The 15,487-nt window shown below is 40.2% G+C and overlaps 1 protein-coding gene across 1 annotated transcript; it reads left to right on the plus strand.

The window, feature by feature from the left end:
* Positions 1-1,323: 1,323 nt before the first annotated feature.
* Positions 1,324-14,182, plus strand: sec62 (SEC62 homolog, preprotein translocation factor). The gene is made up of 8 exons (XM_035423365.1): positions 1,324-1,420; positions 4,391-4,499; positions 4,926-5,031; positions 5,909-6,098; positions 8,253-8,348; positions 9,398-9,458; positions 9,771-9,890; positions 10,454-14,182. The coding sequence occupies exons 1-8, from the start codon at positions 1,385-1,387 to the stop codon at positions 11,038-11,040; spliced, it is 1,305 nt and encodes a 434-aa protein (XP_035279256.1). The 5' UTR covers positions 1,324-1,384; the 3' UTR covers positions 11,041-14,182.
* The last annotated feature ends 1,305 nt before the right edge of the window (positions 14,183-15,487 follow it).

Consider the following 15,487-nt stretch of genomic DNA (forward strand, 5'->3'; position numbering starts at 1 on the left):
TGGGGAAAAAATGTACTAATTGTAAATGTCATTTTTTTCATTCAGATGGCTGCAAAACAACCACAGTGAAATAAACAATGTGCTACACATGTGTTTTAATACATTTAAGAGGGAAAGTGTTTCAGTGGAAAAACAGCAAAATATTATAAAATACCAAAATACAAATGACTATTATCCCAAAAGTGAAAAGATATTAATAGTGGGATATAACATAATAGTTGGATATAACACTTTTGCATTATATATTAGGATTAGTTTTTCAGTAGAATACAAGAAATAACATTACTTTTTTATTTTATTGAATTGATATTTCCATGGTTTTCATCAATTTTCATGGAAAAGTCAGATTTTTAAGAGAATTTGATGGGGTAGAATTTAGGTTTTGGGGTTTGGCTAGGGTTACAGTTAGGGTTAGGAAAACGGTAAGTGTTAGGGTTCAAACAAGATTAGGGTTGTGTTTATGAGCTTGAGGGGTAGGACAACGTTTAGTCTGATTTTGATTGATCCACATTTTTTTACTCATGGGATATAACACGTTTTGATTATTTTTCAGTGAAACACTTTTTTTTTTTTACAAAATAAATTACTTCAAACACATTAGTTTGTATTTCATTATGAAATTCATGATAGTTGTGTTTCATTAATTTTAATGGAAAATCTGGTATTTAAGAAAACTGGCTAAAATGTGGTTTTAGGGTTCATGTTTGGTCTTTTCTGAGGCTTTAGGAAGGTTTTTAAGTTTCACTCAAAACAGGCAGCGAGGATAGAGGGTAAATTTGGATTAGGCCCAGTTCCTCTGGATGATCACAAAGCACCCTTTCCCGTCCCTGGGTGATGCTAAAGCCAACTTTGTGTCACTTCACAATCTGACACTGGTAAGGTCAGGATCTAAGTCAAATCACTAGTGAATTTAGCTGGAGAAACCATATGGTAGTACACAGCATGTTTACCTCCCATTTATTTTCAAAGTCTAATTTATACGACAAATGTATTGATTGTCTCAGAAGCAGACTATGTGTGAAATAACGTGATCTCGTGCAATATCAGGTAATGTTCTTAACTTCTAAAATAATGTTCTTAACTTGTAAGTCTTTTGCAGTTGCTTCTCATCTAGTTACTACTGCTGATAAACCAATGGTGGATAACAGTTTTTATACAGTGTTATTCAGTTATTTAAAAAAGTTATTTTAATAATTGTGTTTATGCAAATGAGTAATGAAGAACGGCGTTTTATTTTTCTATGGTCTGTAGTTTTAACCTTACCACACTCCGAAAACAAATTTTGTCTGCAGGCGGTCTCCAATGTGGTGATCACGCTATTTGTCTCGCGATAGTATCTTCGCTGTCGTGACCACGTCACACAGAGATACTGAATCTGAGGAACATGGCGGAGCGCAGGAGGCATAAGAAACGAATTCAGGTAATCATCAAACTATTTAATACCGAAATATAAACCGATCATGCCATTAATTAGGATTATTTTAAAGGCATACATCATGCTGTCGTACATATTGCAACATTATCTTCGCGTGAATATTTTACACGCAAATAAGCTTTGAATGTAGCTAGCTATAGCTGGCTATCTGAGAAAAAGGAGACGGTCCTGAAGCTAAATACAAGCCTCTAGGTAATCGAGGTGATTTTTTTGCAGGAAGTAACTAGTCTAGCTATAATTCTGCACTTGTATATTGACTGATTTACTTCATTTTATTAGACACATCTACTGTGATACTGTGAAATTTGTCTAACTAATGCGAAATTTCCAGCTATATATTTAGATGTATTTTGCAGTAACGTTGTCGATACAACCTGAAGATTTTTCATTTGCCAGCTGGCTTTGTAGCTTTAACTAACATTAGCTTGTTAATTCAGCTGACTGAATAGCAGAATTGTGCTTGACAAACGCAACGGTATTCTAGTTAATTTAAATGCTTTCTTCGTCGCTGGTGATTGTAGTGGTCTTGCTGTCGTGACGAGAAACCAGATGTGCTGGCACTTTTGGCTCTTTCAGAAAGCAGTCGGACACATCGAATTTCTTAACATAATCACCTAGCTAGCTAATGGCTCCTCTGATTCCCCTCTTCTCAGGAGGATTGATTGGCTGGCTAGCTGGCCAGTAGTCTGTTTAGCTGGTTTACTAGCTAGCTAAACGATAGTTAAACAACTATCCGTTCAGCTAGATAGCTGCATGAATTAGATGATAGCTAACATTACCTAAGCTACTTAGCATTAGCTAGCCAACAACGCTCTTGTTTCTGATAAGTTGTGGGTGCAAAGAATGTTAAACTAGCTATTTAGGAAATACGTTGTCGACAGGTAGTTATGTAGTCTAGTTAGCTAACTTAGTACCATGATAGTGGGAATGGTGAGCTATGGTTATCTGGCATCTGCCACCTATTTTACAATGCCAAACGAGTTAAAGTGTGTAGTCTGTTTGAATGCACAACAACCCACGAAAAAAATAAAGGGGCGATATTTATGTGTATTTTTTACAATGACAGAATAACTCCTAGTACTAAATAAAAACATTCATACATCTTGAAACGCCCACTTGATAGCGCCCACGAGACGGGATATAAACAAAGGCAACCTCTCAGTTCGACATTCAACTCTTGAATATAGTGTCTCACAGTGGCGTTACCAAGTTTATTGCATGCTTGTACACGCTATAGCTCTGTCGCTTATGTTCTTCCGATTATATCACACTGAGTGATGTCTGTTGGTCTTGTTAGTACCGTATATATACACCGTATATATACATGTGGACATTGGTTTATGAGGTTTGAAATTCTTGCAGGTCTACTGGAATTGTATATATTTTAACTGCAGTGATGCTTAAAAGCTTGCTCTGTAGCATGATTTTGGAAACCAGAATACTTCTTTCTGGTAAAGGAATATCACTCACCAGCCTCTGTTACACCTCTGTTAAGAATAGTTTCAACTGCTGTGTTTTGGCAATGTATTCTCAGTAGTAAATGTAACAATGCATGTATTTGGCCTTGCATGGAAGTTGAAATTAAAAATAGTTATTAGTTTACATCTGTCCCCTTTTCATTTTCTGAAAAACAAATAATAAAATGGTGTTTTCTGTAGTTAAGTACTAACGTATGCAAGGCCAGTAATTTGCATTTGATGAATTATTCAGTTTCAGTAAAAGATGGTCCATTAGTTTCAAATATTTGATGAGCTTGGTAAACCCACTGATGTCTTTTGGGGAAATCCCTGAACCTAATGTGAGTGGTTAAAAGCTTTGCCACAGTATTTTATCTGTGCAGGCGGTGGATTGGAGGTAAGAAGGATTTGTTTGAGCCAGCCATTTTCTTCCTTTTTAATTTAGCATGCCATTTTTTCAGGATTAACCAAAATGGTTTTGTGCTGTGCTTCCAATGTTTGTAATTAAATGTCTTAGGGTAGACCCTTGTTTTGGGATTGGAGATTGCGCATCAGTCCAGAGAATTGATGGCTACTCTCTCCTTTCCCTGGCCACTTGTGATTGAATGTAAAATAAAGAGGAGATTGGCGCTCGCTTGCCTGAGCCAAGGGAACACACGAGACCTGAGCAAATGTGGCAGCTCTCTCCCGGTAGGACTGCTAGGTGGGTAAAGGATACCATAAGATGGAGTAGAGGAATTGCAGAGTGCAGAGAATACTCTCATTGAACCATGCAGGCCAACTGAGAACTTGATTCTCATTCGCAGCGACAACCTGTGGAATCAAAGTGAGCGGGGAAGTCAAGTGGTTTTATTGCCAATCAGATGTAGAGAGATAGCTCTCAAGAGAACTCGGGTCCATGAGATATTCGAAGAAGAAGAAAAAAAATCTTTCAGGGGTTGGCTTGATTTCGTTCACGCCGAGGGAATGCGGTTTTGTCTTATCTCTTCGTGTTAACATCTGCTGGCCGTGCTGTAGCGGTGAGCTGACGTCAGCACAGAGCTCGTAGGTTTAGCCATTGCGCGTTTGCATAACCTGTGCCAGCTGGTCTCTGGACTGTGAGCACACTTTTTTTGTGTGTGTGTGTGTGTTTTTGCTTTCCTGTTGGTATTCAGGTAACTGCACGAGTATCTGCTGCATGAGTCAAACAGTTTTCAGTTTGTCTTTTTGGTTTATGTCTCCATGTTTATCAGAGATCTCTGTGCGGTCAGCGCTTCCCTGTCACAATTGTTGTTTTTTTTTTTAAAACAATTGTAATTTTACAGGAGTAGTGTGAATTGTGTTTTTGCGTGTATATGATGACAGGCGCACATACACAATAAAAAAATAAATAAAATTCTTACATAAACTGATGTTAATGATGTCTGTATTATACTGTGAATGATCAGCCGTAGCTAATGTACTGGGAAAAGCGTCTGCTGGTTTGAGGAGCCATGTGGGGTCTGTTTCCTTTCTGCAGGAGGTCGGGGAACCCACCAAGGAGGAGAAGGCAGTGGCCAAGTACCTGCGCTTCAACTGCCCAACCAAGTCCACCAACATGATGGGCCATCGAGTGGATTACTTTGTGGGTCAGTGTTTATTTACCTTTTCTTATTTTCAAGGTTTGTTTGGCCCGCTGATTTTTGTTACGGAAACTTTGCGTAATGTTTTTTTTTTTTTTTTTCCTGGCAATGTTGCTCAATTATGGGCCATATCCCAAGAAAGATTGTGGAGCAGGCCTAAACTGGCATTGAACTACAGTTCCCATAAGTGTCTCTGCTCAGCATTGGCTCTTTGTAGTTCCGTTCTTTTCCACTGCAGCTACTACTACAAAGCAGTCAATGCTGGAAAATGAACGTAGACAATGGGCCCAGTTTACATTTGACCTTACTGTGTGAACATAGGCCTTTTGATAAATGTTACTAAAAATATTCAGGCATCTCCCTTGGTTTCTCTCTGTGAAAGAAGTGTTTTATTCTTTTTGTATGAGAGCTTACGGTTTTCTGTACTTATAGCCTCTAAAGCAGTGGACAGTCTCCTGGACTCCAAGTGGGCCAAAGCAAAGAAGGGGGAAGAGGCCTTGTTCACAACCAGAGAGTCTGTGGTGGACTACTGCAACAGGTGAGGGCTTTATTTGTGTCCGTGTGCATGTGCATGCATGCGCACACACTCCTGAAGAAGTGTAGCACGCCCTTTAAAGGGGCTTTATATGGGACTGGTTGTACAAGATTGGTTTAGTGCATTGATTGGTCTATATGGGCAGACTGGAGATCTGGGGCCTCATTTATAAAAATGTTCTTAGATTTATACTTAAACTTAGTCTTAAGATAATTTCTGACGGTGTGCTTACGTTCGATTCATAAAAGATACTGAGCATAAAAAACCTGGCTCACGCAGGTTCTAAGAAGCCTATTTGTAACTTACGCACCTGTGATCTATAAATCTCAAATTAACTTAAAATTGACAGCACATGAACTTGCCTTACAATCAGCGATTTCCCCTTACATAATGCTAGCACAAATGAGGGTTTAGTCAGGAATAACCATGGACCAAAAGAGAAAAGCAAACTTTTTGGAAGACAAGATCACGGCGATGGTAGAGGAGATTGAAGACAGGCAACATATATTATTTGATGGACTAAATAGTGGGTTGACAAACAATTAATTCTTCACACCTTTAATTGATAATTCCTATCAAATTGTTCATAAAGCTAATGCAAAGTTCACCGAAGGCTTGGACGCATATGCATCCCAAACGGCAATACCCCCTACATAACCAGCAGGAAAATCACATGCATCAAGTCTAGACTTTGCGTGGGGATAAGATCATTTCCAACTCAAAGTAAGGTTTTATAAATAACTACTTATACGTGGTTTTCTGTGTAAGTCATACTTAAGATCAAAATTGATCGGAAGTCCGTTTTATAAATGAGGCCCCTGGTCATCAGAGCTGGGAGTGACCTTCAACAGGTCAGTAACCGAAGCGTCTTCTTCTCTAGACTTCTAAAGAAACAGTTCTTCCACCGGGCCCTGAAAGTGATGAAGAAGAAACCGGAGAAGGATACTAAGAAGGAAAAGGAGAAAGAGAAGGCAAAAGGTGACAGTGCAAAAGAGGAGGATAAGAAGGGCAAGAAGGACAAGGACAAGAAGAAGGATGCAGAAGCCATCGACACAAAAAAGGAAAAAAGCGTATGTTGTTTGTTTTTTATTCTGCTCTGCTGTGTGTTGTTTTTTGGTGCAATGCATAGCATTTATTTTGATATATCCCTCTTCTTCTTGATCAGTAATTTTTACTGGTGCTTTGTAATGCTCATTGCTCTGTAAGAATCTGACCCATTGTCTCATAACATATTGCTCCTCCGTGTCTTTACTTTATTATGGGCCTTATTGGCACCAATGCCATAAAATTGTTGCAATTCATAGTGTAATGTGGAGTAGTGTTTGTCTGTACAAACCAACAGATAAAGTGCATTCTGCTATTTTTATTTGGGTGAGCTGAGGTCCAGTGCAGCCTGTAAGTATTTGGATGGTGACACAATTGTTGTTGTTTTAGCTCTGTGCTTCTTTGGTCCTCATGTTGAGAGACAACAGCAGCAGACTCCAGTTGCAAATTCCTCACCTAGAATGAACTCTAGACCTTTTGTTAGCTTTCTACTTTCTTTTTGTTAACTAATGATGCAACAACACACAGCTGGCCAAGAACCAGCGCAGTAGCCACATTTGTCACATTTCCATTTGGTCCCCCGAAAATGGGGGCACTATGCATAAAGAAGGCTGCGATTCCTACATGGTTCACCTGATGTAGATGTTAATACCCCCATGTTTTAGCTGTCAGTCTGCTCTTTAACTTCTTATTCATTGTTTCAGTTCACATCTAATGTGCTGGAGTACTGACCAACAAAATAACAGTAAATAAGTAAATAAACACGTATGTCACTGTCCAAATACTTACGGCCTGCTCTGTACCTCAGCTCACCCTTATAAGAATAGCAGAATGCATTTTATTTGTAGGCAGTACATATAGTTTGGTGCAGTTTGCCTTAGCTGACGTGCTGGCATGTGCATTGTCGACTGTGCAAATAGGCCTATCCGCCGTTGTGACTAGCAGAAATTGCATTTATTGCCCCGAGAGCTTTTTTAAAAATTATTATTCAGTGAGTTCATTTCTCTTTAAAGTGTTTTTGTATATTGCATCTTTATGATCATCTGTCAAATCAAAATTTATGTAAATGGCACATTTCACAAACAATTGTCACAATACACTTCCCAGACGACCATGGCCAAAACCCCCCACGGGAGCAAGCCTAAGGCAACAATGGCAAAGAAAAATTCCCTGTAACAGATAGGAAGAGACCTTTGTATTAAAATGGTTCAAAAATGCAAGATTAGGTTGTTTCATATTGTTCATCCACCCTGCCTATTGCGCACACATGGACAATAGATAGGGAATTGGATAATTTGTCTGACACACTGAAATCCCTCTGGACACATTTGCTGGCAAAAAAAAAAACCTGGCGTGAAGTGAACTCTGGTTTATCTCGTATTATGTGTTGTGTCATGAATTCAGAACGCAACAACTGGTAAATATTACATAAGTCGTAGGACATGTGGTGTATGAAAAGCATAGGTATATGATTGACTTATTGCTGCATGCCAGGGCAGCAGTATTGCGGAGGACTTTGGATTTTGACATCGGGCCTGCTGTTAAAATCTCCCATTTGCTGCTGTGCTTATGAGTGCGGTGCAGTGCACACACAGTGCAGTGGATAACCCCCATTAAAAAAACCCAGCAGATTCTTAATTTTACTACTTAATTTTCACCAAATGCTTTTAAAAAGATGTAAGTCTGACATAGGCTGTTGTAATCTTTTTTTGGAATTTATATACTTACACATCACAATTTTTTCAAAACCACTTGGCCTTTCCCCCCCCTCTGTCAGTATGAACAATGAGCAGTATGAACATGTCACTCAGTCAGTCCATCGTTTTCCACAGTGACAAAGGCTGCCTCATAATACTTGGGTTTATGTCATAGTAAATTGGAGTTTTCAACCGTTTGCTCTCCTTCTAATAAAATTAAAAACGAAATTAAATTGAATTAATTAATATTAATCTGGGGCCCCCAGAGACTTCTTAATAACTTGAAATTATTATTTTGAAATAGTAGAATTTAAATTATTCATACATTTGCCTGTCGTATCCAATGGGTGTGTTAAGATGTCTGTATATTTTTATAAGCAGCAAGAACTGGTGTTTGTACAGCCATTGAAATATTCACGGCAGAGGGTACTTAAAATTGTGCTTCCTTTGAACGCGCCTCTAACCCGATGCACCTCCATGTAGGACGAGAGCCCCGGGTCACCCAAGAAGAAAAAGGACGTGAAGAAGAAGTTCAAACTGGAGCCGCACGACGATCAGCTCTTCCTGGATGGGAACGAGGTCAGTGCCGAGTGGGGTGGGGTCCTGCAAGACTCCGCAGGTCCTCACAGGTTTTCCCTTCACAGGCCCTCACAACTCTCTTCCGTCTCTGCCTTAATTTTATGAACAGTTCATGGTTGGAAACGTACACATACCTTTCGGGCGCAGTGGTCGCTTTAACGTAGGATTCTGCTTTTAAGAAATAAACAGCGTTGTATAAACATAGATAATAGAGATTTAAAAAAAATATATATATTACAACGGGCGATAACCCAGACTTGAACCACAAGAAAATGCTCCTTTTCCTTGCGGCAATCATTTTTTGGCGTCTGGCATTTTGACATTCACGTTGTTTATTGATCATAATATTTACACAGAATTGCGAGATTTAAAAAACAAGCACAAAGCTAAGGTTTATGCTTGTGCAGGCTGTGTTATATATAGTTTTTTTTACCTGTTAATTATTTTCATATCTTGACAAACATCTAGTTATTTTGTTAGCTCTATTTGTTAGTACTAGTAATAAAATAGACAGTGGCACAGCACAATTTGGTGGCACCAGTGCAGGAGAAATAAATCACACTTAGACTATTGCAGATATTTAAAGCAACTAACTAGATAGGCTGAATTTCATGTTTATTTTTTAAGTAGGTGAACTCGTTAATTTCAAACTACACTACATTTGCTGTGCTGCAGTCAATCCACAACTGAACTTTTTTAAAACATATCAGCCCTGTATGTTTAGATAGCCACAACTTAGCTAACATTTAATGAGTAAACAATGAGTAAGCAGTTAGCCATTCACATCATTGGACAGTATCAGAAAAGCCTTACACAAAAAGTATCCCCAGTGTAAACAGCACTTGAGAAGAACAATTTGTATATCAAAGTGTATGAAAATTGATGTGTACTTACATATTGTATTTATGTATATAAAAAACAAATTTAAAAAAAATACCCATACTGCTGTGGTGAAGCAAACCTGCCAGAATAAAATCAAAGCATGAGTATTTTATAATGGGTTATAAAGGCTCACTTGTGACCAGCCTTTTTTTGTCATTTCTCTCCAGGTGTACGTTTGGATTTATGACCCGGTACATTTTAAGACCTTCGCCATGGGACTGATATTAGGTCAGTATTAAGCACTCCAATAATGTTTTTGCAGTGTCTGTGGAATCTTTGTGGTGTCTGTGGACACTGCTGCCTGCAGTCTTTCCACAGACACAGCGGTCTTTCCACAGACACTCGCGGCCTTTCCACAGACACTGCTGCCTTTCTACAGACACTGCGGCCTTTCCACAGACACTGCGGCCTTTCCACAGACACTCGCGGCCTTTCCACAGAACTGGGACCTTAGTAACTGGTGTGCTCTGCATTTTAAAGGAGAGCAGATGAGTGTGTTGTGGTGGTCGTTTTGACGCTGAGTGTGTGGTCTGTTTGCAGTGATTGCGGTGATCGCGGCCACCCTGTTCCCCCTCTGGCCCGCCGAGATGCGAGTGGGCGTGTACTACCTGAGCGTGGCAGCCGGGTGCTTCGTCGCCAGCATACTCCTCCTCGCAGTCGGTGAGACTGTTTCACCACACGGCACGAGCCTGGCGTGGACTTTGATCCCATAGAAATTCCTGACTGCAGCGTACTTTGTCCCTTTAAGTTTTTTTTCCTGAATAATTGCATAACAGCCCGAGTTCAGTGATCGGGTGATGTACGTGAAATATATTTGAGCAATTGCACTACTTTTTACCATCTTTGTGGGTGCAGTGCATGCATGTTCTCAGACTGGTGCATGGGTTTTCATTGTTTTGGACCAGCGAGAAAGGGAGATTCTAGATTATGCTGAAGGGAAAAATGTGAAGGAACGTGCCTTTTCATTTGTTTTGGCTGAGGTAATTGTTATATCAGCAAAAAATTGGCATGAACTATTGCATTCCGACTGCCTAGGGTAAACTTATCATGAAGCTTAATATGGTTAAATTCAAAGGCAAACTGCAGATTGAATTGTGGCCAGTGTTGCTGGAAGAACTGAATACTGCCTCTTAATGTTGCTCTGTAACCCCCATTTTGCTTTGACATTGTTTTGTAAACTAACTAAACAAAAAAAAAAAAAACCCTTTGTTGTCATTCCGCAGCTCGATGCATTTTGTTCCTCATCATCTGGGTGGTGACCGGCGGGCGTCACCACTTCTGGTTCCTGCCGAACCTGACGGCGGACGTGGGGTTCATCGACTCCTTCCGGCCGCTGTACACCCACGAGTACAAGGGCCCGCGCACCGACGCCAAGAAGGCCATCGGCGAGAAAGCCAAGGCCGAGGAGACCGCCAAGGCGCAGAAATCCGACAGCGAGGAGCGGTCCGACAGCGAGAAGAAGGACGACGACGGGGAGGAGGAGGAAGAGGAGGAGGAGACGAAGGTGGAGGAGGAGGAGGAGGAGGAGGAGGAGGAGGCCACGGCGGCGGCAGCGGCAGCGGCAGCGGCGGCAGAGGGCCCGGACGGGGAGAGGCACTCCGACACGGACAGCGATCGCAAAGAGGACGAGGGATCTCAGCACAGCAACGGCAACGACTTCGAGATGATCACCAGGGAGGAGCTCGAGCAGCACACGGAAGGGGAAGAGGAAGAGGAAGAGGGGGGCGGGGAGGAAGGGGAGGAAGGGGAGGGAGAGTGCAAGGAAGAGGAAGAAGACAGTGGAACTAAGCCGGCATCCATTAAAACATAAAAAAAACATACGCATCTAATGATGAACTTATGCGGTCCACATGGACTGCTACTTCAAGCACTCAGATTAAAGGGCCACTCATTTTCATGTTGGTTGAGATCTTCCACAAAGAATACTGATCATTCTCCAGGTAGTTTCAACTGAGGACAAAAAAAAAAAAAAACAACAGCTATGACAAAGAAAAGCCTTACTGTGGTTCTGATTTCCTCTCGTCTGTTTTAAAAAAAGAAAAAGAAAAAAAAAAACGTGCTTGTGTAAAGAATTTATCCCCCGAGGCTAATCTCTCCTCTATCCCGTCGTCCTCCCTCCTTCCTTAACCTTAGATTTTTGGGTTGATTAAATGGTTCCCATTTTAAGAATCTGTTAACCCATATGTCAAGCCAGTTTTCAAATCTTAGGTGATTTGTCGAAAAAGAAAATGTTCATCAAGTGCTACAAAGTAGTAATGTGTACGCATGTTTTTTCCTTGGAAGTACCAGTCTGTTCTCTGTGTGTGAGCCACTGTAGTCGTTTAAATGGATAAGTGAAACTGCGCGGCTACTCTGCTGTTGTCCTTGAGGGACACAGCCCTGCAGATTTTTCGGCCCGTCACACTACGGAAACCCTTCAGATTTGGGAGATGGGAATTGTTTCGAGCCGGGGCGATGGGCCGGATTGGGAGTTTTTGAGTGGAGAAGGGACGCTGTGGACACTGTGGCCATCCAGGACCAAGCTTGAGTAGCCCTGGGAAACGCTGCATAATTTGACCATGCCGCCGTAATATAAAAATAATGGGGTTTTTTTTGGGAGAAGGTGAGGGGGTTGTGTTACGAAAAGGCTACAAAAGGCAAATCGAACAGGACAGGCAGAAGCAGGACTGCAGTCGCAACTGCGTCCTGGACCGCAAAGTACTCGTTTATTTGGACCAAAGCCTGTATGATTATCAAGATCTGCTTTTGTAAGAACATGGATACTTATTAAGGAACTTTGTCCCCGTCTGTCCTTCTAGCTATGTGGAATCAAACTGTTCGGCACCCCTGTGCAAATTTGGTCTACGTTTGTGTAATGTTACAGTACGCCACTGTTCTTGGGGCTTTCAATATTTGTGTGCTGTAATGTGGCACCTAATACTTTTTCTGTACCGTCTGAAAACTACAGGTGTGGCTGGGACAGAAATTGAGACAGGTGTGCGATCACTTTGCGTTCTTGTACACACCATTGATTCGGCCTGGTATTTACCAGTGTGCTTTGCAGAAGCGTATCGCAGTAACGATAACCCCACATCACTAGACTCCAAGCAATGCATTCCACGGTCCCGTTCGCGGTATAGCGAGGTCGAACAGATGCTACTGCACAGTACGTTAATGATGATGGCCATTGTCCATAATGGTGTCCACTCATTTGAGAGTGAGAAGAGTTATGAAGTCAAAATGAAGTTTACTTTTGCAGATGACAATGATGGTGAAAAAGCAACATTTACAAAATGAATTATGAATGCGATATGGCTATTCAAAGACAAGTGCCAAACTGCAAGTTAATAAAACAGTTTTCAATAGTTCCATTTGTCAAATGAGAGCTAGGACTTTACTAAACTTTTAAAATTACTAAGTTAAAAAAAAAAAGGGGGGGGGGGGTCATTTTCTCACCTACATCTTCATGTATCTTAAAGCTGGAACCAGTGTCAAACCTTACCAGTCAACACAACAAGCCGTATTTCATTAAGCATTCAGTGGCTTGTATTGATCCTGTGAGTAATTTCTACAGCTGGTTGTACTGACGTCGTTCTCAAAGTTCCACCATGAGTGATTGGCTTTTATGGTTGTGTGGCCTGATTGGCCTTTCTTGTCGGTTGTAATGCATCTTTATGAACTTGCTGGTGATGAAACCTTTTGAAACCCAGAGGATCGGGGGGTCCAGTGTAAGCCGTACTATGTTTGAATATTGTGGTAGCATATTTTAGGTTTTCCTTCACCACCTGTGTGTTTTTTTAAAATAAAGTACCTGTAAATGCAACATATATTATTTCCAAGGATGTAGTAAAGATCATAATCATCATTTAGAAAACGGTAACTTTTGTTGCGCTCATTGGGCGGTGTGTGTCAGTCTTGCTTGACCAATAAGCTTACTGTAGGAAGAGCATTACCACTTGGAACTTCAAACCATCTAGTGTTTAACCGTACAGTTGGATATAATTGCATTCACTTATGCCTGTTTATCCATTGAAATGCATGGATTAGTAATTTTTGGCGAAGTAGCAATTCAAGATTCTGCCCGCAGGATACTATTATCCAGCAAAAACTAAAAGATATGAATTCATCGTCCATTGTCTAAACCACCCCCGACCCCCAACCTCTGTTTTGTCGATTTTTTGGTTTTGTGCTCTTGTGATTGCAGATGGACCGATATAGGAATAAAATATAGAATTCTTGAATTTACTAACCCTTCTACCTAGTGCGCCACTGTACCACAATAGGCGTGAAGGACTCCAGCGTGTAGAAGCTGCGTTGTCTCGCTTTCCTTGTTCAGAAACCCGGTTGAGTGTGTCGCTCGTGTTGAGGACCATGCAGTTAGTCGTTGCGAAGGCACAGGTAGCAGCATTGTTTTGTAGACTGATCATTGCTTCTCTTTATTAAATGCATTTTCTGTGTCTGTGTGTTTCTCTTCTGTTGCTCTCTCCGAGAGAATGATCTGCCAGTGTGCCAGTCGCGTATTGTATATGTTGGCCGAATAATTTCTTATTGTAGAAATATGAAATCGCAAATGAGTGTAGTTCAGCATCAGTACGTTGTATTGTAGCTTTATTATACACTGTGTATGTATGTATAAATATATATTGTATACATGCATATGCACAGGATGTCTATACAATATGCACTGTGTATATACAGTATATACTGTACACAGTATAGTGTATATGTGTTATATATATTCATATATATATGCACACATATGCACAGAAATACATGCGTACAGCTTTTGTTTTTTTAAAAAAGGAAGACCCCTTAACCTTTGTCCAGTCAAAACTTCAACCACTTAGTTGTCCATATTTGGATTGATATCATTTTGAAGATGGTCTTTGCAGTTACTGGAATATAATTTATATAATTGTCTATCTTAAAGTATATCTGTATTCTTTCATTGCAATAAAGATATAGAAAGCAGATGCAGTGTGCTTGTTTGAGATCTGTTGGGTGCTTGTTGAAAATGTCTAAACCACTATTTTGTCTTCTGTCGTGAATGTCATGTCTTGACATGTAGTGTAGTGTCAAGTAGGATTTTATACAATCAACTAAATTTGTCCTCTATGCAGATTTCAGATGAGTTCTTCATAAATTTAAAGATTAAATAAATATACTGACCATTGCTTTTAAAAAGCTCGGTTTTCATTGTATAGAAAATGGAACGTGTTAATCATATAAGGCTTAATCATATGTAGCACTTTTTTTCCACTGGAACAGTTTTTTCATCATGAATGTCTTCAAACACATTTTTGTTCATTTATTTCATTGCCTTTGTTGAATGAACAATTTTACATCAATTTGAATCAGACAAATTCTGAATTTGTACAACATTTTTTCACTTTTATATACAGTATAACGTAATACTGGTGCTCTGTATTCTTTCTTATTCTATTTTTTGTCGTTTGAGAATTGGGTATGTGCACTGATCAACCATTCTTATTTACATGTCAGGAAAGCACAATGGTCAATTTTCAATTAACTTCTATTTTCCAAAATATTTTTTCTTCTGTGGTTGACACCTTTGTTCATTGGTCAGTTTGATATGATGTAGTATTGTATGCCACATCCTGAAAAGGATAAAAGCTATTGGACTTGGCTAACACTAGCAAGTGGCTCACTAATGGCCATGAGTCTTTTCCTATAATTTGTGATAAGTTTAGAGAACACATTTGGAGGGATTTTTGACCATTGCTCCATGTAGAACTTTTTAGAATCATTGATATCTTTGGGTTTGTGCTTATGGAACCCCCCTCTTCAGTTCAGACCACAGGTCTTTGATGGAATTTAAGTCTGGAGACAGATGGCCATTGGAAAACATGTATGCTGATTTCACTTAAGCATTTCTGTTTAGATTTTGATGTATGCTTTGAGTCATTGTCCTGCTGGACAATCTACCTATGATCAAGTCCTAGCTTCTTAGCAGAGAAAGCCACATTTTCTGCCAGAATTTCCTGGTACTTTGTTGAATTAATTTTGCCATTGATCTAAAATAGTGCCCCGGGATCACTGCCAGAAAAACATCTCCAAAATATCAATGACCCACCTCCATATTTGACCGTAGGTATGAGGTGCTTCTCCTGTATGCATTCCTCCTTTGCCGCCAAACGTATTGATGGTGCGTATGACCAAAACGTTCAATTTTGGTCTCATCTGACAATAGCACTCCCTTCCCGTCATAATTCCAATGAGGTTTGGCAAGCTCTGACTTTAGTCAGAACTCAAAAAAG

Source organism: Anguilla anguilla, chromosome 6 (assembly GCF_013347855.1).
Source record: "Anguilla anguilla isolate fAngAng1 chromosome 6, fAngAng1.pri, whole genome shotgun sequence".
Classification (NCBI taxonomy): Eukaryota; Metazoa; Chordata; class Actinopteri; order Anguilliformes; family Anguillidae; genus Anguilla; species Anguilla anguilla.